At 41.3% G+C, this 22,732-nt stretch overlaps 1 protein-coding gene across 2 annotated transcripts in view; it reads right to left on the bottom strand.

The window, feature by feature from the left end:
* Positions 1-9,568: 9,568 nt before the first annotated feature.
* gcc2 (GRIP and coiled-coil domain containing 2) overlaps positions 9,569-22,732 on the bottom strand; it is a 92,745-nt gene continuing 79,581 nt past the window's right edge. Inside the window, exons 17-23 of one of the 2 annotated variants that reach the window (XM_085999009.1) lie at positions 19,924-20,045; positions 18,445-18,621; positions 16,612-16,829; positions 15,003-15,197; positions 14,137-14,276; positions 12,888-13,089; positions 9,569-11,271 (exon numbers count right to left, since the gene is read on the bottom strand). In XM_085999009.1, the coding sequence (XP_085855135.1) occupies positions 11,204-11,271; positions 12,888-13,089; positions 14,137-14,276; positions 15,003-15,197; positions 16,612-16,829; positions 18,445-18,621; positions 19,924-20,045 (1,122 nt within the window). In that variant the 3' untranslated portion in view covers positions 9,569-11,203. Of the gene's footprint in view, positions 11,272-12,887; positions 13,090-14,136; positions 14,277-15,002; positions 15,198-16,309; positions 16,405-16,611; positions 16,830-18,444; positions 18,622-19,923; positions 20,046-22,732 lie in introns of those variants that run through there. The other variant, XM_085999010.1, reaches the window with a different exon arrangement.

Below are 22,732 nucleotides of genomic sequence, written 5' to 3'. Positions count from 1 at the left end.
ATTTCTGGCCCAATGTCTGTTGATTGCAATGGTCATACATGTTTTAGAGGTCTCCGACAGAATTAGCCCACATCACAAAACTGCCTCTAATCTGGTAATCTCACGAAGAGAAACATTAAAAAAGTGTAGTAAAGGTACTTCTGAAGTTGGATAGGATTGGGCAGAGTAGGTGACTCTGTCCAGGTGCTCTCATAAATAAGTCATGTGGGAAAGGTACCAAAGGGCACCCAGCACTTGTGACATCTTACCCGGGCAAGATCAATGCCTTCAGGTAAGGAGCGATGATTTATAAGTAGGCCAATTTAATGATACACTATCACTATAACTATTACTGTAAAATCACTTTGAAGCTCCCAAGTAACTGGATTTATTGCTTGGTTGGGCAACATGAGAGTGTAGGCCTCCCCTGACTGGCTTTCACTGTACTTGGGGATCAGGGGAAGGTGACAAAGCCACTGATAGTGAAAGAGCTTCTATGTCACAGAGCCAACTGCACTAAATACAGATGTTTAGCTTCATTTGTTCATAATGCACAGTTTTCCTGAAGGAAATCAAATATTACACTAAAGTAATTCTAGTGGATTTACAATTTTAAAAGTTTTCACAATTTCCTGACAGGAGCACTCATTGACAGATGTTCATTAGCAAATACTATTTGGGGGCATTTAGGTAGCTGATGAAACATCAAGTCTAAGAGCCCCAGGAAAATGGTAGCTTTGATTTACAGATCAATCACCAATATGGAATTTTTTTAATACCTTAACAGATTTAAATAAATCATGGGCCTTGATTTTCCTAATGAAATTAGGATAGTGCCACTGTTTAACCTACATGTTCAACTACAACTTGCCTTTAATGTACAATAAGATCCCAAAACAATTCAGAGACATGAGGAAAAAAAGGCACTAAGCCAAAGGCGAGATTAGAAGTGACCAAAAGCTTAGTGAGAGAACGGTTTTAAGGGGGGTCTTAAAGGGAGGAAATGGAAATGGGGAAAGGGAAGGGCAAGAGTTGGGCTCGGGGACCTGAAAGCACAGCTGCCAATGATGGGCTGAAAGGGGTACACTAAATGCTGAAGTCTGAGGAATGGAGCGTTCGGGAGGGCGGGTTTGTAGTGCTGGAGGAAGTTATGGAGGAACAAAGGCATGGAGGGATTTAAACATGAGGATGAGAATTTAAAATTTAGGGACAAAGAACCAATGTAGGCCAATGAGGACAGGCAAGTGGAACATGGGCAGCAGAGTTATAGATGACCTGAAGTTTGGAGGATGGGAGACCAGCCTGGAGAGTATTGGAGCAATCGAGTCTGAAGGCATATACAAGGGTTTCAGCAGGAGATGGGCTGAGGTAGGAGTGAAGGCAGATAATGTTACGGAGATGGAAGTAGGTGTGACAGGAATGAATGGGTTTGGGAAAGTTCACCAAGGCTGCTAAGTCTGATTCAGCCTGAGACAGTGTAGTTGGTAGTAAGGGTGCAAGCGTTTGTGGTGCAAAGACAATGGCCCAGAAATTCAGGTCAGGGGCTTCCCATGGGTGCAAGCCCCCGACCTGCACTTACCTTGCGCGCCGGCAGTTGAGCTCTGGGCTCCTGTGGAATTCCGCTCCGGGGCCTGCTCCAACTCCCGGCGCGCTGTGCTTGCGTGTCCCAGGGGCGTAGTTAGTGCGATGCGTCCCCTGGGATCACGTGAGCCATGGGCAGCCAATCCAAGGAGGGAAAAGCCCATTCATAAGATTGACAGGAAGACCTTATGAATATACGGCCCCAAAATAACAGTAAACCTTCAAATAATTTTTTTTTTTTTTTTTTAAATCACACTTTAAATAAACTATAAATTACATTAAATAACTATTTTAAACAATTTAAATTTTTGAAAAAAATAATTTTATAAAAAAACAGGGCTAAAAATAAACTTACCTTGCTTTAAAGTATTTAAAAATAATAAACCTGTGGAAAAAATGTTTTAATTTTAATTAATTGACCACTTACCTTTTAAAATGCAGGCCTTACGCCTGGTTTTTACATTTCTAAAATCTAAAGGCTTACCCTCACGGAAAAACCTGTAAAAAAAAACGTAAGTTCAAAGCGCACGCGCAGACTCCCACGCGCACGCGTTCGACCTCTGAACCCCTTCGTTCAGAGGAACGGAAGTGCCGGTTTCCCACACATGCATAGTGCATGCAAGAAACTGGCACTTCCATCGGGTCCACGCGTGAGTACCCCGTGCGTACTCACGCGTTGGGACCCGAATTTCTGGGCCAATGGCTTTGGTCTTCCCTATGTTTAGCTGGAGCAAGTTATGGCTCTAAGAACGAACGTTAAACAAACACTGTGACAGCACATAAGGCAGTGGAGGTATCGAGAGATGGTACTGGTTGTCATTAGTGGAAGCAGACCCCATGACAGCAGATGATGTAGTCAAAGGGTAGCATGTAAATTAGGAAGTTGAGGGACCCTTTCCCAGAGAGAAATACATTACATTTGAATTTGGAGAATTTGAGAAGATACACCTAATATACATAAGCGGTGTAGTGTCACAATACAGTCCCTGAAATGTATCCAAGTGGACAGATCATTACCATCCACTTCATCAACAAAACACTCCATTACTGGAGTCTGTGAAATCTACAATGAAGATGTCGAGACTCTGGATCCAGAGCAGCTGAAGGCTGTCGGCAGAAACAAAGGTAAATGAACATGTTCTAACACTTTGCATTCACCTCATACTTACCACTCCACACTTACACCCTTCACTCACCTCTACATTGCACTTTCAGACCCCCGCAGACCTCCTACTCGACTCCTCCTTCCACTTGCCTGTCCTCACTGGCCTACATTGGTTCTTTGTCCCTAAATTTTAAGTTCTCATCCTCATGTTTAAATCCCTCCATGCCTTTGTCCCTCCATAACTTCCTCCAGCAAACCGGGATCTTGGACTAGAGTTTTCAGCTTGTTACAATATTTGCAAATTTACAGGGAACACATTCGTTCAAAAATTAAAACTAAATCAAAATGCTGAACCATGAAAAATGTATATTTTTTAAAACGAGTGCAATTAATTTATAATTGGGAACAATTATAGATATATTGAACTGTCAGTTTTGTGTTTACACAATTTGCTGGAAAGCCATTATATAGAACAAAGTTATATAATAGCCATCAAGAAAGTCATTCGGTTTCAGCTCTGATTAGCAAATCAGTCTTCTGAGAAAAACAGGGCACACTTTTGAAAGGCCAATTTAGCAGAAAACTCATTTTCAAATTGAAACAAAACTACCCTCATGAAAAGGGACTGAAATAAGCACCTACATCTTCACCAGCTATTATTTCAGTTCACATAAGCTGTACCATTTTACAAGTTGATTATTCTTTTCTTGCAGCTTCTCATAGTAGTCATCTCTCAAATTGTAAACACAAAGAGCTGGATTTTGCCAGCCCCAAGGAGGCGGGTCAGCCAGTAAAGTTGCAGAAAGTGGGGGCAGATAGCAAACCCGCCCCCAGCCCGCCTCCGTGCCCTTTTGCCAGGAGGCGGGAAGCCGTCCTGACCCGGGTCCCGTCTCCTCGAGGCGGGAAAGGGATTAAATCCTTTTAACTGCCTGTTAACAGGTAGTTAACAGGCAGAAAAAAAGATTAGTCCCATTTTACCTTTTCAAGTGCAGGCTTCCTGCCGGGGTGGAGGAGTCGAGTAGGAGGTCTGCGGGGGTCGGAGGGGTCTGAAAGTACAATATAGAGGTGAGTGATGGGTGTAAGTGTGGAGTGGTAAGTATGAGGTGAATGTAAAGTGTTAGAAAATGTTCATTTACCTTTGTTTCTGCCTACAGCTGCTCTGGATTCGGAGTCTTGACATTTTCACTAGATTTCAGACTGGCTGTTGGATCCTCTGTGTAGTGTCCGTGTGTAGATAAAGACACTGAAGACAGGAGTTGGTTCATAGGTATTTACTAAGCAAGTCTAGGGGGGGGGGGGGGGGGGTTTCTAAAGGATATACACAATACACAGGCTTATATAGCCCAAGTGGCAATTACCGGCATTACGCACACCTGGGGCTCTTAAAGGCACATACACCATAATTGCTCTTAAAGGCACATACACCACAATTCCTCCCCTTCTAGCTAACTAGTACATCATATTTTAAGTAATTATTAATTACATGTTATATGCAAAATAATATACATTGCTGTATTAATTAATTATAAGTTAGTCTCTCAGGAGGCTTCCTGACTCGGTCCGGATAACGCCTCGGGGGTGTAGTAGGTTCTTCTGGCAAGGCTGATTCGGCTTGAAGGCCAGTGTCGGGTTCATCAGGCTCCAGTATCACCGGATCGGAGGTAGATATGGGTATCTCTACTTCATCGTTAGATGTATAGAGTGGTGGTGTAGGTTGTCCCTTTTCGGATGACTTGATGATTTGGTCAGCATGGCGCCTTATTATGCTGTCTCCGATGTCCACGGTATACATCAGTGGTCCTAATCGTGTGCAGATAGTTCCAGGCTGCCATTTCTCGGTACGGTAGTCCCGGGCCAAAACCGGTTGGCCTATCTGGAAGGCCCTAGTTGGCCTTTCATTCATGCCCTGAAACTGCCGGTTCTCCACGTCCCTTCGGATGTTGGGCTTGACCAAATCCAGCCGGCATCTTAGGTTTCTATTGTAGAACATCATGGCGGGAGTTTGGTTAGTAACCATATGCGTTGCATTCCTATATGCAAATAAGAAGTTATCCACCTTGTGCTGAAGTTTTATGTCTTCATTACCCATGGCCTTGATGGCCTTCTTGAAGGTCTGGACAAACCTTTCAGCCAATCCATTGGTGGCGGGATGGTATGGGGCGGACGTGTAGTGCTTTACCCCATTGTTCTTTAAGAACTTTCTGAATTCTTCGGACACAAATTGCGGTCCATTATCAGAACATATCTGCTCCGGCAGCCCATTCCTGGCAAATATGGTCCTTAATACTGTGATGGTTTTTTCCGTGGTGGTGGAGGACATCTTTATTACCTCCGGCCACTTGGAGTGTGCATCAACTGCGATTAAGAACATTGAGTCCATAAATGGACCAGCAAAGTCGATGTGCACCCTTTGCCAGGGAGATGAGGGCCACTCCCATGGATGTAGAGGGGCCTGTGGCGGAGCATTTTGGACCTTCTGGCATCCTAGGCAGCTCTTGGTCATGTCTTCGATGTCTCCATCGATACCTGGCCACCATACAAATGCCCTAGCTTGGTTCTTCATTTTCACTCCACCCAGATGCCCCTCGTGAAGCTCCTTTAGCACTTTATCCTGGAGTTTGGGTGGAATCACCACTCTGGATCCACACATCAAGGTTCCTCGGCACACTGACAGCTGTTCTCTTCTTTGCGAGAATGCTGGCAACAGTGGTTCGCCATGTGCTGGCCATCCCTTCACTGTTAAATCGTAGACCCGTGAGAGAGTAGGGTCATTTCTTGTCTCCCTTTCAATGGCAGAATTTGTCACCGGTAGACATTCCACTATGGTAGAGTGGAATATCTCTACTGGGTCTACTGTAGGTGCCTCTTCTATCGTTGGCAACGGTAGGCGTGATAAACCGTCAGCATTCCCATGCTGTTTTGACCCTTTGTATTCAATGTTGTATTGGTGTGCCCCTAGAAAAAGGGACCACCTCTGTAGTCTTTGTGCCGTCATAATGGGGACACCTTTTTTAGGGTTGAATATGGAGATGAGGGGTTGATGGTCAGTCAGCAAGGTAAATTTTTGTCCGTGTAGGTAATGGTTGAATTTCTTCACTCCCCATACCAGGCTGAGTGCTTCCCTGTCTATCTGGGCATAGTTACGCTCAGCTGAATTCAATGAGCGTGACGCAAAAGCTATCGGCCGTTCCGAGCCATCAGGGAATCTATGGGACAATACCGCTCCTATGCCGTAAGGGGATGCATCGCACGCCAGTCTGATTGGTAGCGATGGGTTGTAATGAGCCAAATTTTCTTGGATGTGATTAAGTCTTTACATTTATGGAAGGCACGTTTACAGTCTTCGTTCCATTTCCAAATCACTCCTGTCTGTAGAAGATCATTAAGAGGGTGTAGAATAGTTGATAAGTTCGGTAAAAATTTATGATAGTAATTTATTAATCCCAGGAATGACCTTAATTGTGAAACATTTTCAGGTGCTGGGGCTTTTATAACTGCTTCAATTTTTTCAGGTGACTTATGCAACCCTTCCTTATTAATTATGTGGCCACAATATGATATCTGATTTTGGAAAAATTCGCACTTGGGGCGATTTGCTCGTAGGCCCCGTTCTTTCAGCCTAGTGAGCACCTGCTCCAAATTGGCAAGGTGCTCGTTGTCGTTTTCTCCTGTTATAAGGATGTCGTCTAGGTAGCATTGAGTCCCCGGAATCCCTTGCAGGACTTGCTCCATAGCTCTTTGCCAGATAGCTGGAGCTGATGCTATTCCAAAAACCAGTCGATTGTACTGGTACAGGCCTTTGTGTGTGTTTATTGTGAGATACTTTTTAGAGGTCTCCTCAACCTCCATCTGTAGATATGCCTGTGCCAAGTCAATTTTTGTGAAACGTTTCCCTCCGGATAGTGAGGCGAAAATATCTTCTATCCTCGGAAGAGGATACTGTACCGTGTGAAGGACCGGGTTTACAGTCACCTTAAAGTCCCCACAGATGCGAATTTTTTTCTGTTCCTCAGAGTTATTTTTCAATGTTTTTTTCATGACTGGAACGATGGGTGTTGCCCATTCGCTCCAATCTATTTTGGATAATACACCTGCCTTTTCCAAATTCTTCAGCTCTGCCTCGACTGCCGGACGTATTATGTATGGCACCGGTCTTGCCTTAAAAATTTTTGGAATTGCTGTATCTTCCACTTTTATTGAGGCGGTGATGCCTTTCAAGGTTCCTAGTTTCTCTTGAAACACTTCTTTGGCGTTGGCCAAGATGTCTTTTAATCGTTCAGGTATGATGTCATCATTGTTTTTTTCCTTACTGGTCACCGTCAGTGCCTGAATGGAGTGCCAGTCTAAACGTATCTTCCTTATCCATTCACGTCCCAACAACGGTGGACCACCATCTTGTAGAATGTATAAATACAACTTTTGTATTTCTTTGCCGTTGTATACCACAGGCACCCTTATTTTTCCTTTGGGGTAGACTTTCTGCCCCATATATGTTTTTAAGATAATGGATGTGTCTTTTAGAGGTATATGCGAAAATAGCCTCTCGTAATCTCGTCGATTTATTACGGTTAGAGCTGATCCTGTATCTAGCTCCATTTTAACTGGGGACCCTGCTATTGTGAGGGTAACCCAAATGGTTTGGTAATCCTCTTTGGCAAGTACATTATGTAATTTGAGACAGCTTAGCCTCTTGTTTCTGGAGTCGCTATCGCTATTCTGGTCTTCGGAGCTATTGTCCGTCATCATTTGTACCTTCCTGTACTTTTCTTTATTGATTTTTTGTTTTCTGTCAGTGGATTTATTTTGTCCAGATTGGCATACCCGTGCAATGTGTCCAATCTTACCACATTGCCTGCATGCTTTGCCCTTGAACCAGCAGTCCCTCTGGTTATGGGTGGATCTGCCGCAGCAATAACATCTTCCGAACTCCTGTGTCATTTTATGGGTGCCGAAGTCCTGTGTCTCTTGTTGTATCTCTGCAGCTCCTTTTGCTGCTGCTTCGTATGATACAGCCATACTGAAAGCTTTGTCCAATGTTAAATCTTTTTCAGAAAGCAGTCTTTTTTGTGTTCCTTCACTTAAGAGACCGCAAACAAATTTGTCTCGAAGATAATCCGATAGTCCTGCTCCGAATTGGCAGTACTTTGATAGCTTTCTTAATTCGTTTAGGTAATCAGCGTTACTTTCATTCTTGTGTTGATTTCTCTTGAAGAACTTGAATCGTACCGCTATCAGCAGCGGTGTTGGGTTTAAATGCTCCTGCAGGGTATCAACAATTTCTTTAAAAGTCTTGTCCTTTGGTTTGGCTGGAGTGATTACATTTTGTAACAGCCCGTATGTCTTCACGCCCATTAAGTTCAGAAGTACTGAAGCTTTTTTTTCATGTTATTCCATTTGCAGTGCAATAAACCTCTACTCTTTCCACGTATGTGGTCCAATCTTCTATTTCGCCATCAAAACCCTCAATATTACCAGATTTAGGCATTTCAGAAAAGATATGGCGCTTCCCGCGCTTTTTTTTTCTCTGTAGCAACGATATGGCGCTTCCCGCGCTTTCCCGCTGCTGCTACCGATAACAACGCTGTTTTACTGTGGTTTCCGTTTATTCACTGTTGGAGACTAGTTCCCGACGGAGGTCTAAACGCTGACCTGTTTGCCGCGCCGGCCGTCTCTCGAGTGCACCCTCCCAGTCCGTTATTGCTTGCCTCCGATTTCGCTGCCTGTCTCAGCTGTAGAGCCCGCCGCTGGAGCTCCAGCCTGACGACCAGGAAGGATTAGCGCAGTACCTGTCACCAGCTTGGCCAGCTGGTGAAACCACAGTTTCTCTTACTTCCTTGAGTCTTCTGGACGCTGGAGGAATCGATGTCCTTGAGGTGCTGCCGAATTGCAGGTAAGTCCGTTTCCACTTCGTCGCCACTGTAGTGTCCGTGTGTAGATAAAGACACTGAAGACAGGAGTTGGTTCATAGGTATTTACTAAGCAAGTCTTGGGCGGGTTTCTAAAGGATATACACAATACACAGGCTTATATAGCCCAAGTGGCAATTACCGGCATTACGCACACCTGGGGCTCTTAAAGGCACATACACCACAATTGCTCTTAACGGCACATACACCACACTCTGAACCAACAGTCATCTGATTTCTACAAAGTAGAAAGGTTTGACGAGTCCTGAACATAAAGGCTCATCAAACTACACAGAATGTCAGTGTTTGACAGCTTCACAGAGCTGTCAAATGCTGACATTTCGTCTTTCAAGAAATCTTGACAGATGGCATGTCAGACGTTGACGTGCTCGGTCAGTGACTTCCCCCTAATTGGCCTGTTGAGCCTACAGGGCAGGTTTAACAAGGTCAATTGGGAAAATCCCGCTGGTTGGCCAGAAGATGATGGAGGTGGGACTGAGACCCAGCAAGCTGCAGTCCCGCCTCCAACATGTCTCCATTCAGAAAATTCAGCCCAAAGTACTACTAAATATGCCAAAACAAAGGTTGATTTAAATTAACATCTGGTCAAATGAAACGCCAATATTTTAATTCCCCAGTACGCTTCTATTAAATGTGTTTTATATGAGAGACAAAATTAATTATTTACACACAGTAAGAATATTATCTGCGCTATGAGGCAAACTGATTTCAGCCCTGGGAGTTTTTCATATTATATGGGACCCTCACTGAAAGTCCACAAATAGTTATAATGCACAATGCTTGGCATTCAAGGACCATGTTATCATGAGAATGGTGCATGTTTTAAATGATCTCATAGGATGTAGGTACAGATTTTGCATGAAGAGGATAGGCAAAACATTGAACACTATTGGAGTTAACATGCTAAATAACTGTAACTATGTGCTCCAGTTATAAAATTCCATAAAATAGCTATATAGCAAGAACATTGTGCACATTAGAATAAAAATGTTATTGTTTTATTAGAGAATCCGATAGTGATGAATTACAGCCGTGTGCGAGATTCCTTATTGGTTATAAGCCAAAATGTGGATGTACACTACAGTTGTAAATCTACTTACAAGCCCACATAACCAACAAAAGACCTCAGATTAATTTTCACATTTCTTATTTTGCATATTATATATACAAATGGTATGTCCCTTCCCTATTCCAGTTGTGAGATGGTAAGTGGCTCATCATAGAAAGCAACCGGCTGTTAGTAATAAATTGTGAATGTACAATGTCACAAAAGTAGGAGTTCATCAGAGGTGAAAAATTGGCTTAACTGGGGAAGTTGAATTATAGATGCATTCAACGGGAGGATGGGGAAAATGATCAGGAGACCCATCACCTCGCTGCTCTCTCACTTTCTAATTCAGTGATACTGAAGGATGGCAGGCAGCAAGTTTTGGCCACCATTATTGCGTGGCTAATGGAAATCTGGGAAAGGGAAGGCGAAATACGATGGGCTTTGTATCCATAGATTAAAAAAAAATCAAAATTTACAGAAGAATCTTCATATCCCAACATGTACAGCTTGTAGGGATACTTTCAGAAAATAAGGCAATAAAGTACATTATATATATTTCAAAATAATTCATTTGATCCCTCTAATGAAAAAACACAATCTATTGGTATAATTTTGATACAACTCTGAAAAATTGTACTATAATTTTTTTTAAACGTATCCAACAGCCTTTGAAGTTCCAGAAACCCACTTCATCTTTACCTCATCAATAGTGTGCAAATCCTTCTATCCCTGCTGTGCACATCACTTTCATTTCTCCATTTTCCAACATGGTTTATTTTTGGTATTTTTGATTTATTCCATTTAGATTATTGTTTGCTCATAATAAAAAGTAAACAAATTCAAATATACAGCTGATCCCAATGAACGCATTTATACTGATAGGACGATATACATAATCCCAGTAACAGTGGAATGCTATGCTTTAATGTACCTATATAATGCCCAGACTTAAATTTGCAAGCTTTAAGTATGTACAAAATCAAGACGTTCTTGGTAAACTCTTAATTTTGAATATATATATAACATTTTTTACATTCCATTCAACTTTTAAACACGTTAAAATATTTAGTTCCAGGGATTCATAACATTAATTGAATAGCTCTCGCTTTAGGTAAATTATCGCCCCCATAAGATCATTTTATATCAGACAACTCTAAACATCAGTAGCCCCCTTTACAATAGTATATAAAATAAGTGGGCTCATCATGCCAAGTGTCTTCAGCTGCATGCTAACATTGCTTTCACATTATTGGAACAAAGAAGATAATCAGCCTATGAATTTACTTTAAACTTAAAGACCAATCACCTTTCTGTGCAAGTCACTTTAAAATTTCTCCTTCCAGTTACAAGTTCCTCCCAACAGTGATATAAAAGTTAGAAGTATGAAAAAACCCACAATGAATGCATAGTAAATAAGTGTATTTACAAGCCAAATAAACACAATAGGCAAATGAATTCTGAGAATATGTCAGTCATAAGGCAAGTCTCCTCCATAAAACCAACAACTGTCTTCTCTTCAAGGCTGGAATGTTAACAAATATCTTGTCCCATCGAACTTTATCAGAGTCCAGACCAGCTGTGAAGATATGAAGCCCAACCTAATGATCGTGAAGTGTTTTCCTCTTCTCCTAAAAATAAAACAAAACTAAATTAATGGACCTAATTATGCCTACCTTAAAACTAGGAGGTGGAAACTATGCAAGTTAGTAGAGAAATAATGATGATAAATTGCATAATTTTCATGTAGTTTTGTTTAGTTGAACAGGAAAAACTGCTCTTCATGCATTTTCTCCCTGCATCATGCAAAATCCCTGGTCTGGCAGGTGGGCAACACACTTGCAAACCACCAATGCTGCTTTAAATGGCTGCTTGGAAATGCACAAGAACAGGTAGATGTAGAGCTCACTGATTTTTTTCTTCCCCCTGTGGTAGAGCACCTAGTTTCTGCTTGATGCTTCACCATCCTTGGCAACACAGCTAACTTCAGGAAGTGAATGAGCAAGCAAAGTCATTGGTAAATATGTACTGGTGTACAAGTTACAAAATAAAATTGTAAAATGTTAATATTAGTTTTCCCGATGGGAGATTTTTGTCAATAGTGCATGGTGCAGGAGATTTTACCATGAGCTACTTCTGCCTTCCAGCCAGTGGATGAGGACAATGTAGGCTGATTTGTCTGCTGATTTTCTATTTGGAGAGAAGCACCTCTCCCACACTCATGGCCCATTAAGACTGAGAATTCACTGTATGGGGATCAAGTGTGAGCCTCCTTTACCAGTCCATGCACAGCATATTGGTACATCAGCACACTTTGCTACAAGGCTGGTGTACCCAGATATTAAGGCATCTGCGAAGGGATCCCAGATGATCACATTTCTGCATTTTGACTTATTAGCATGTTATTTCTGTACAGTACATACCAATAAAATGGACTTTCTTCAATAATAGCACTTTGAGTAGCTGACATTTTCGACAGGACAGGGGTCTTGGGGGGGTGGGGGGGGGGGGTGAGTTAATGGCCCGAATCTTGTGGTAAAAATAAGTGAAGCTAACCATTCAAGTGTAAGTATTTTTTAACGGCGTGGCAAGTCTTAATTACTTCCAGACAACCTCTCTGGCATGGAAAATTAACTTTTACAAGTATGGAGTCTCATTCCTTCAGATTTTAATGTTGGAGGTTTTAAAAAATAATGAAATGTGAATTTTTAAACTATTTTTCTGTCTGTTATCTCTCTTTGTTAATCCCATCTTTCTTTCCCTCTCTTTTTTCATTTTCTGTACATGATTTGACATTGAATTAACTATTCTAACTTGTACTTCCTGGTTCAGACTCTGCGCAGCTTAGCAACAATTCTTCAATCTGATTGGTTAAGGAGATACACGGTTGCTTGCCCTGTTCATACAGGTCCCAGATCTCCTGTAGAGGGCGCTGTGCCGAAATGGCTTTCTAATCACAGCAAGTTCCAGTGCAAAACCCCATAGAAAGTCTGTGGGCAAGTCTAAGTATAGTGAACGGTTGGCGCTTTTCATTCACCGCTGACCGCAAAATCCAGCCCAATGAGAGGTTTTGATAGAGCAAATAGGGAGAAACTGTTTCCTCTGGCAAGTGGATCAGTCACCAGAGGTAATAGATTTAAATTACTGGCAAAAGAGCTAGAGGGGAAATGAGAAATACAGAGTATTATTAAGATCTTCACTTACAGAAACATGCAACATAGAGTTTTTGTTAGGTTTCAAACTTTACCTTGAGCTATAGCGGCAAGCTTATTTCTCTCCTCAGGGCTCAGTTGTAACATTGTGTCAATTACTGGGAGAAGGCTCTGCTTCTCACTACCGGCATTTAGGAATATGAACTTCAACATAACATTCTTCAAGTACTCCATGTTTGCGATAGACTTCTCGCGTTCCTGGTTCCTCTCTAGCCTCCTCACTTCATTTTTCAGCAGCTATGTGGGAAAAGAACACGAGTTAAACTGCATATTGAGTTAGAACACAAGATCAGAAAGGAGGATTCAATGAACTTGGCCATTTCCGTGGGTTATAATATTTTCTGTCACTTCAGAAAGCCCCAGCACAGATTTCGCAACAGTTTTATGCTGGCAATTGTCTAATTATAATACTGAAAACAATAGAGTTATTCAATAGTGGGTTTGGCACTGGCCATTTTAAAAGGACAATTTAATTTTTAGTCAGCACTGAGTTAAAATTAAAACCAAACTATTTGTATACTAACTAATTAGACCAGTGTTGAGTGAGCTTTTCTCAGTCAGGGCAGCAGTTGGGACGTTGTAATTCGCCTCAGTACCCCAGTGTGGGAATCAGTTAGGACTTCCACTCCTGATTGCTGGCCAGTGACTTCTACTGGAAAGTACTTGTGTGCACATGAGGTGATGACAGCATCCAGTTCATTAACTTTGCCTGTGACCAGGAGAAAGGCTACCAAATTCTACTAAACAATTGCCAAAAGAAATCAGGTCAAATCAAACAATGGCTGTGCTCTTCTGCACGTCTGGAGACACCAATGCAAATCCATCTATGATCTGCAGGCTAAATTCAGCTAAAGCAATCTTTCAAACTGCCAAAACCTCATCCATTCCCCAAGCTAGGGAGTGCACCAGTCTGGGGCAAGATCAGACATGGTTACCTGAGGAAAACTATCCACTCTCAATCCTAACAAGGCTGCATTCCAATTAAACCACATTTACCGTCAGGAGCTGAACAGAACATTTTTAATACAAAAATACCATTAGGCCAACAATTCCGTTCTTTTTTCCACAGAAAATCTTGAAATTTTCAGCCTTGAAATGACTGATAGGTGATCTTATAGAATAAAAAGGATAAATAGTTCAGAAATGAAACAAAGACGACACAGGCTCACCCTAGTAAAAAAACAAATTTAGGACTGATGTTGGGCGGATCTTCTTCACAGAAAGAGGGATCAATATATGGAATGGATTTCAAGTAGTGTAGTGAAGGTGAAAATCCTGGCCTACCGTAATTTGTTCCATAAGGATGGCATTGGTAGCTTCTGTCTCACGTAGGAGCACATTTAAATGATCAATACTCTTTGTAGCCGTGTTTAACTTATGTGCTATTTCCTCCTTGGTTGGCTCAGGCTGCCATTGAGGAACTTCTGCAAATCATCAATGGAACAAGTGAGAATAGTTTCTATAGTTAACATAAATACAGAAATATTTTAGTTGTTTTTCCTTGGGCCTTTTTCCTATAAGAAAAAATGAATAGTAGTTTCCCAAATTCAAAATCAAGGATTCGGAAGTATTGTTAATTTGTGATTTTAGACTTTCCCCACTTTCCTTCCCTCCATAACTCACACCAACGTTGATTGAGGGGGCAAGCAACTGACCTGTTTCCAGACATCTGCCAATACTGTTCTCAATCTAACCTTTAGAAAACATAAGTGTGCAGCCCCAAATGGTTCATCCTTAGGTTTTCCTTCTGTTCTATTGAGAAAATGCTGGTTTGCACTTGCTGTCTTCCTTAGCAGCTTTAACATGCAAAGAATACTATTGCAGACAGATAATTTTAAGATACGCATTTAGTTTTATAATAGCTTCTACAAATGTATGGAATGACCACTTTAAAGATTTAAATAACCACCATTTAGAATGTCTTGAGAATGTTTGCCCTTCTTTATACCAAAAAAAACTATGTAATTAAATATGATAAATTGAAAGTTTTCTGTAAAATATTCACTGCAATAGAATAATTATAAGTTTATGGCCTTAAATCTTTTTATAATTTTTATGTCATATACACACAAATATATCAGTCTGATAAGGAAAGTTAACAAAATAACTACCATTCTAGGTCGATTGTAAATTCACTATTGTCAACCAACCTAACTTAGTCTCAGGGAAAGTGAGCAATTGCTCAAGAGATGCAACTTGGCTATTGGTAGAAGGCACCAACTCTGTTTCAGTCATCTCCATTCCTTCCCCTTCCTCACGGTCAATGGAATTTATATCTAATAGAGATATGTCCACATTTTTTCGGTCACGCAAAATCTTCCCCGATGACTGAAGTGGTGGAGGACCTTAGACAAAAATATAGAAACAAAAGTCAAAATGTGTTAGCTTTAGATTTTTGGTCAGAAACTACACCAACCATTGAGTACATTTTCTCATTTATATGAATTTAAATATTAAACACCTCTATGTGACCACACTACTTGTTCCTGGTGGCGCCTGTATCATTTAGTTGTAGGCTCTGGCCATTGGGTGGAGCTGCAGACCATTATTGTTTCCCCAGTCACTGTTGGTAGCCATTTTGATTTTGAGAAGTAGCCAGTTCTCAGTTTTTTTAAATAATTATTGTTTATAAAAAATTTTGTTATTTGCCCTTTTCAGCACTCCAGGTTTCATTATACCATTTGGTCAGAGTAGCTGAGGCGAATAGCATAGATGCCTTTAAGGGGAAGCTAGATAATCATATAAGGGAGAAAGGAATAGAACGATATGCTAATTTGGTTAGGTGAAGTCGGGCGGGAGGAGGCTCGAGTGGAGCATAAACACCGGCATGGACCAGTTGGGCCAAATGGCCTGTTTCTGTGCTGTCCGTCATATGTAATATATTTTCCCTTGGCAATTCTCCTCACCTCTGCTCTGCTCCCGTTGTTTGATCATTTTATGACCCAAATGATAAATATGTCTTCCCCCCACACACCCTCCTCCTCACCCTCCACCCCAGTCAGCTCCCCCATGGCCAGAAGAATAAACAGGTCTTCCTGCTGGTTAGCTGTTATGCAACCTAAAGAATAATCATGACCACTTTTACACAATGAGTTAGCTCTTACATGTCTTTTGGGGCAAGTCTTTCCCCACTCTCGTCCAGTTAAACACTGCCCATTAACCCCACTCCCAGTGCGTAATGCCACAGGAGAACAAGAGAGAGAGAAAGAGAGCAAGGGACATAATCTCCTAAATACAAGAGCAATTTGAAATAGATTATATGATGGTGTCAATGATACCCTAACAGGAAGGTTTCTTTTAAGAAATGGATAAAGGAAATGGGAAATGTTTTACTGTTGATGGGGGAATTTGTCAGCTAGAAGTGCCAATTTGAAATGGAAGTAATAACTATAACAAATAATGCACAGAAAAGCATGCAAATGAATAATTCATTATCCAAAGTCAAACTATAGGTAATCTGTGAAAGAGGCACTCAATATATTTCAATTAACTGTTCTAAAGAAAAACACACACCTATCTGATCTGTAACGTTTTCACAACTTGAAGACAAATCTGAAGTGTGTTCAGTAAGTAGCAGATAAAATCAAAAGAGAAAGCATTTCTTATTAAAACATTGTTCTAATATAATTGCAAATTTGTTGTTGTTCTCTCCCTTTAAATCAGCAGGGTATGGTCTCTAAATTCATCTACAATTATATACTGTAGAATGACTGTAATCTCACACTAACAGATGGTTGTTCTACAGGTATTGAGACTCACTTGCTAAACTGCTTTCAGTTTGAAGTTGGAACATCTGTGCCTCCATCTTGGACAACTGTTTCTGTAACATTTCAACTGTCTTTCTGTGATCTTCTTCCAGGTGCCGGATTTGCTCGCGGAAGCTGTCGTGTGCGATTTCATTCTGGGCAATCATCTGACTCACAGTCAGAGCATGCTCTGATTTCAGCATTACATTTTCAGACTGCACACAGCAAAGTCTGTAAATTATTGTTTAAAAATACAAGTGTCATCAACTTCAGCTTAGTGTAATTGTGAAACATTACATAAAACCTCCTTATAAAAGATCACTCCGGTCTTTCCCCATGCATCAAGAGGTGGATAGGCAGGAGACCACTGCACTGGCTTCTGTTGATGTTGCAACATCCCTCAGTTTTCTGTCCTATTTTCCCTGGTTTAAATACCCGGGCTGAATTGAGGAATTTACTAAATGTGGAATTCTGGATTTTACCAACATGTGATGCAGTATAGTACTGCATCATTAAACCCTAGCACTGCGTAAATAAATCTAGAGCACCAATAATGTAATTTGTTGTGCAAGCGGGTGAGCATTAAATAGTGAATTAGTTTATACAGCACAAAATATATAGGGGAAAAAATCTCAATCAAGCATCACACTTTGATTTATAATCTGGATTAATATGAATTAAACCAGCCTCTAAGAAAAAAATAACACTGTCAATTTGTATACTTGCATGTAACCACCAATGATAAATATGTATTCCTTCGTGAGATTTCAATTTTCAAAATACATTTTTCTACAACACTTTTAATTACCTTACCCAGATTCACCATGGGCAGAAAACATAATATTCATCAATATACAGAAGAGACAAGGTTATATGGGATTTATATAAATCAAGGGGCTCTAGAGACATATCCCACAAGAGTAAACCTCTGATGGCTTGTTAGTCATTTGACCTCTAGGTTAACTATAATTCTCATCACGCCTCCTGTACATTTGTTAAATAATTATTTGCATTTTAATTCCCCTCTGCTGCTACCACTTGTAATGATTTGCAACTGCATATAATAGAAGGTTGTAAATGCAAAATGATGCAGGACCTCACCTTTGGGATGAGTAATTACTAAATAATTCATCATACTTCAAATAACAGGCTATTTATATGCAGAATAGTTAGAAAGATTATGATACTTAGCATCGTAAACTACAGTGGGATACAGTTCTACACAATGGGCGAGGACAAAAAAAAGGTTACAAATTAGTTATATGTAACAGGTCTGATCATCTAATGTTTGCTTTATGAAGAGTAAAATTGAGTATATTACCTGTAATTTGTTTACATCAAGATTGCATGTGTGTGGATTTGACTAGTTTGTGAAAATAGCTATTTTCCTTTCAAATAAAAAGTTTAAATTAAAATTTAAAAATCTTGTACTGCAGCACCTCAGTGCTTAAAAGTAAACACAAAAATAACTCTTGCAGTACTTTAGTTGCAGGATTATTACTTTTCCACAAATAGATTTGCCAGATATTTTTCTGTTTAACGTTTATCTCATCTCAGATATGCAAAAATATCAATTAGCCTTCAAAGTTCAAGAATGGATGTTCTCAAAATATCAGCTCTAGATGTTACTAATGGAAAAACCTCTGGTTATAGGGTTGTACACAAGATGCAATGCCAGGTTAAGAAAAGTGCATAGTGGCAACTGTAAATACTTCAAGTTACACAAACTAATTCACAAATAGAGATTTTTTTTAAAATAAAAGGAATTACAATATTTTTAACTACTTAAGAACTGGCCATTTTGTATAATGTCTACTTGGTGTTTGAAAAACAAAATAATACATACTTTTCTCGAATCTCAGCCTCCTTGGACACAGCATCCTGCAGAATCTTGTTATGTCGCTCCAGCAACATGTCATGCTCTAACTGCAGAGTCTGTAACTCACCCACACTGACTTGTAGATTGCACTGAGTCTCTTGTAACTTGGCCTTCAGCTGGTCAACCACCTTTTGGAGATGTTCTCTACAACAACAAAAATGTTTTACATTTATTCAGCACAACTGTTGCTTTTGGCACATCTCTTGAAGCTTGGATATTATTGGTCAAGCCGCCCAATACTACATAAAATGCTGTTTTACAATAAAGTAATGGAGTTAGATCCCTATTTTCTGCTAAGTTATTGACTGTAGTGGAGGCTGCTACAACGAGTCCCCACATCGACAGACTAGGGAGGGAGAAAGAGACACCAGGGTTTCACTCCCGAACGTGGCCGAACCAGTCAAGGGCAAGAAATGGCCATCCGGCCCATCAAAACTTAGCCTTCTAGCATATTAACTCATCCAAATGAGCAACCAACTGCATTTTAAATGCCTCTAATGTCTGCATCTAATACACTACTGGTAGATAAAAACAATTTGCATTTATATAGTGCCTTTAATGTGATAAAACATTCCAGGTTGCTTTATAGAGGGGTAAAAATAATAAGGAACAGCTTATTCAAAATATTTTTCACCCTTTCAATAGTGAAAACTTTTATAAGAGCCATTTCAAATTTACTTTTAATTGCATTAATGCCCTCTGGTCTTAGTGGCCCGATTTACCTTGAAGCAATATTCTGCGTTCAACTCATTCATACTTTGTAATACTTAATTTACCTTGATGCCATCCCTACCCACCCTTTAACCTTCTTCCATCTACATTATCCAACTTAAACTTTTCTATTCTTTTCCCTTGGTTCATTCCTTGAAACTTGGAGTCATTCTTGTTGCTCTTTTTGTGCACACTCCCCAATGCACATATTTCTTTTGAAGCGTAGAAATCAAAATTGTAAACAGTGCTCCAAGTGTGGTCTGATATTATATTGTCTCATTGACTTAAAATATTTTAGCTATGTGGCCCAACATTCTATTTGCTTCTCCAAATTGACAGTAATGAGTCTACTGTTACTCCCAGGTTCCTGTAAGCCACACTTATGTTGTTCTAGAGATTTGTTACTCATCACTAAATCTAGCATGGCCTCATCCCTGGTCGGTTTTACAACATATTGTTCCAGAAAACTGTCCCGACCCAATCCAAAGTCCTAACTCTTCCCAGTCTGGTGTGTGGATAATAGCAATGGGAATAATAGGAGCTCAGCTGCACTTGCGAGATGACCACAAGTATTCATCCGGTAGTTCTGAACTCAGTATGCTCTACCTATACAAGTGAAGGAGGTAGTATGGAATCATCAGTAAACCACTGAGAGTGTGAATTTTACTAGTCATAAAAAAATGCAACAGTAATAGAGATTGTAATGAGAAAATTCTCTTAGGTTCCAAAACTCACTTTTCTTGCTGGGTTAACTCATGTTCACTCTGGGCAGCTGACCGGCTCTTCTGTTGCTTTAGGACATTATGAACACGAACTTTGTAACTTTCAAAATCCACAGCAGTTGCAGTCTGTTCAGCCTGTAAGGGCAACATGAAATCACTTCAACAGAAGTACAAGAATTTCAATGAACTAAATTCTGCCATTATTTATGTAACTTGCATAGCACATCAGAATTAATCTTCAATTTAGTGCTGTAAATTGGGAATTTTTTCTCTGATCAGGATTAATTAATTTATTGGTCCCTTCATCGTTTGTAATGATGGAATCCTAACCTGTTCCCAAGGGTAGTGAACATATATGGGTAAATTTTGCAAGGCGAGGCTCTCAGCATAGAGTATTGTTTGACTAGAGCACGGATTGGAGAATCAGGCACTCTAAAGCAGCAGAAAGTGTTGAGTGCGGTGAGTCGGGGATGGAGGTCAGTGTGCCAGATTCTCTGATCCATGCGACCATTGAACAAGTTGCTGCTTGGGGAACAGATGCCGTGCAAAATATGCCCCATAATTCATAATATTAATTAAAAAATACCTTTCTTTGATTAAAAAGAAAGTGGTGTCTGAATTAACATATAAAGTATTCTTGTTTAGATGCTGAATATATATTTTACCCCACGAGAGAGAAAGGAACAACTTACTAGAAGCACAAATGTGAATTAACCATGGCAGGACAGGCGTGAAAAGAATGACAAATCACTGTGAACACTACATTTAAATATGATAGCTAGCAGGCAACGCCCTCAAAGAACCTTGTACTGACATCAATGGCACACAGCAGCAAATGTTCATTTTTCAGATTCATTTTCCTAAAAAAAGCTTAGAAATCTTTCACTCAAGATGTTTCTTCTTTCTTATCATCACTGTCCAATTTGAAAAACTCATCAAATTATCCTCAGAAAATCAGAATGTTTTACAGCTGTACTGCCGGAAATTACTGAAAATTCACTAATTTTTACTATTTATGATTTAGTATCAAAGAATCTTCTGTAGTAACTATAGACAGCTGTGAGGCGGGAAAAAATACCCAGGGGGAGAAATTGGGTATAGCCCCGTTTGGGGCGCTAGTTCTGGCGAAGTGCAAAGCCTAGTGCCAGTTGCGATTTAGTGCCACCTGACGCGATATTGGGTCGTTGCGCCCCGGAGGGTGATTGCGGCGCTAAATCAGGCGCTGCATGAGGCTCTTAAGGTGCTAACCCGGGGGCGCAACCCAATTTAGCGGCGGCGGGGCACAGCGCAGGTGCTTTCAATAATCACTTTCCCTGAGACACACTGGCGTCGGCCAGCTCTTAAAGGGGCAGGTCAATTGGCATCACCAGACACACTCACTGCCTTGTAGGCCTTCAAAGCAGTGGGAGCCTACCTGTGGTGCACCAGCCTAGCAAGAAATGGAAAGGGTGAGGCAGAGGGCGGCACGCCTCACTGATGGGGCATTGGATGCTTTGGTTGGCGCAGTGGAATCAAGGCCAAGGAAGATGGTCGGAATGTGATTTATGTTTTGGACAGTCTCCCGGGTGTGAGAGTCAGTTATGTGTCAGTGTATTAGTTTTGCTTTCTGTTGCCATAGCTTTCTCATGTTTGAAGGAACCACATTTTGTGTAATGAAACACTTTCTTCATTTACAATGGCTATGCCTTCTATTTACATGCATCTTGCCCTTCACAGGCTTAGGGGTATCAGACCGGTTCCATTCCTGTTCTTGGAATGGCAGCAAGCACTCCGTGAGAGGGGCCTAGAAGCTACTTCTGATCAGCCTCTGACGCGCAGCCTGAGAAGAGCCGCTCGCGTAGAAGTTCAGGCCAGCAGGCATCTTCTCAGCCACCGACAGAGATGTCCTGCACCTTATCTGAGGCTGCAGATCTGGCTGAAGCAGCTGGCACAGCTCAGTCACCACCTCCTTTCTAAATCGCAGCCTTCTGACACACTGCTCCTCCGGCATGTTCATGTAGGAAAACTGCTGTCGGAAAACCCTGCCAGCGTAAGGTCTGCTGTGGCGACGTCGGTTGGCCCTCCTCCGTCTGGCCATGCCCGCCCCCCTCTCCCAGCGTCTCAGTGCCCTTTCCAGATGATTCAGCAGCAGGACGTTCCCCTCCAATGCAGCCCCCATAATAAAAGTGCCCACAGGAAGGTTCCCCGTTGTCAAGGCTCACCAACAGCAAGGTGATGGTCAGAAGGCTGAAGATCGTCTGCCTGCGCTGGCTCAGTGGTCAAATGGCTCTCAGTGTGCAGCTCAGCAACTCTTTGTAGCTCTCGAGGAAGTTGTGCACCAAAAATGGCTGTCGCTTTTAAATCACACCAGTCCCCTTTAAATAACGCTCCTCCAGCCCGAGAGCGACTTGGTAAGGTCCAGGTAAGCTGTCACTATTAGCGCCAGGCGCTACGGAGGGGGGCGCCACTGAATTTCCAGTCCGGGGCGCCTAAAAGGCGTTGCACACTCAAATGACATCATAATCAGCCTGCGCCCATGAGCGGGCACTAAGATTTAGCGCCGGCGCTAAATGCATGCTCAATATGGGGCGAGGCGCTAGGCGCCTTGCGCCCGCCCGGAAATTGGCTAACGCCCCACTTCTCGGCCTCTTTAGGCGTTAATCGGTGGCGCAACCAACCGAATTTCTCCCCCCCAGTCCTGTGGGTACAGACTATCTGAGCCATAGACTGAAGAGAGAGACTGCATTTATAGCTCAAATTAAAACTGCAGTCACATTGTTTCTGCTGAGAAACATCTAAAGTTATTCTACAATTTTATATCAAAAATTGTGTTTCGGATCTGT

This window comes from Somniosus microcephalus, chromosome 10, assembly GCF_052327205.1.
Source record: "Somniosus microcephalus isolate GS21.2 chromosome 10, FLI_Smic_1.0, whole genome shotgun sequence".
NCBI classification, from domain to species: Eukaryota; Metazoa; Chordata; class Chondrichthyes; order Squaliformes; family Somniosidae; genus Somniosus; species Somniosus microcephalus.
This window is presented reverse-complemented; position numbering and strand designations above follow the sequence as displayed.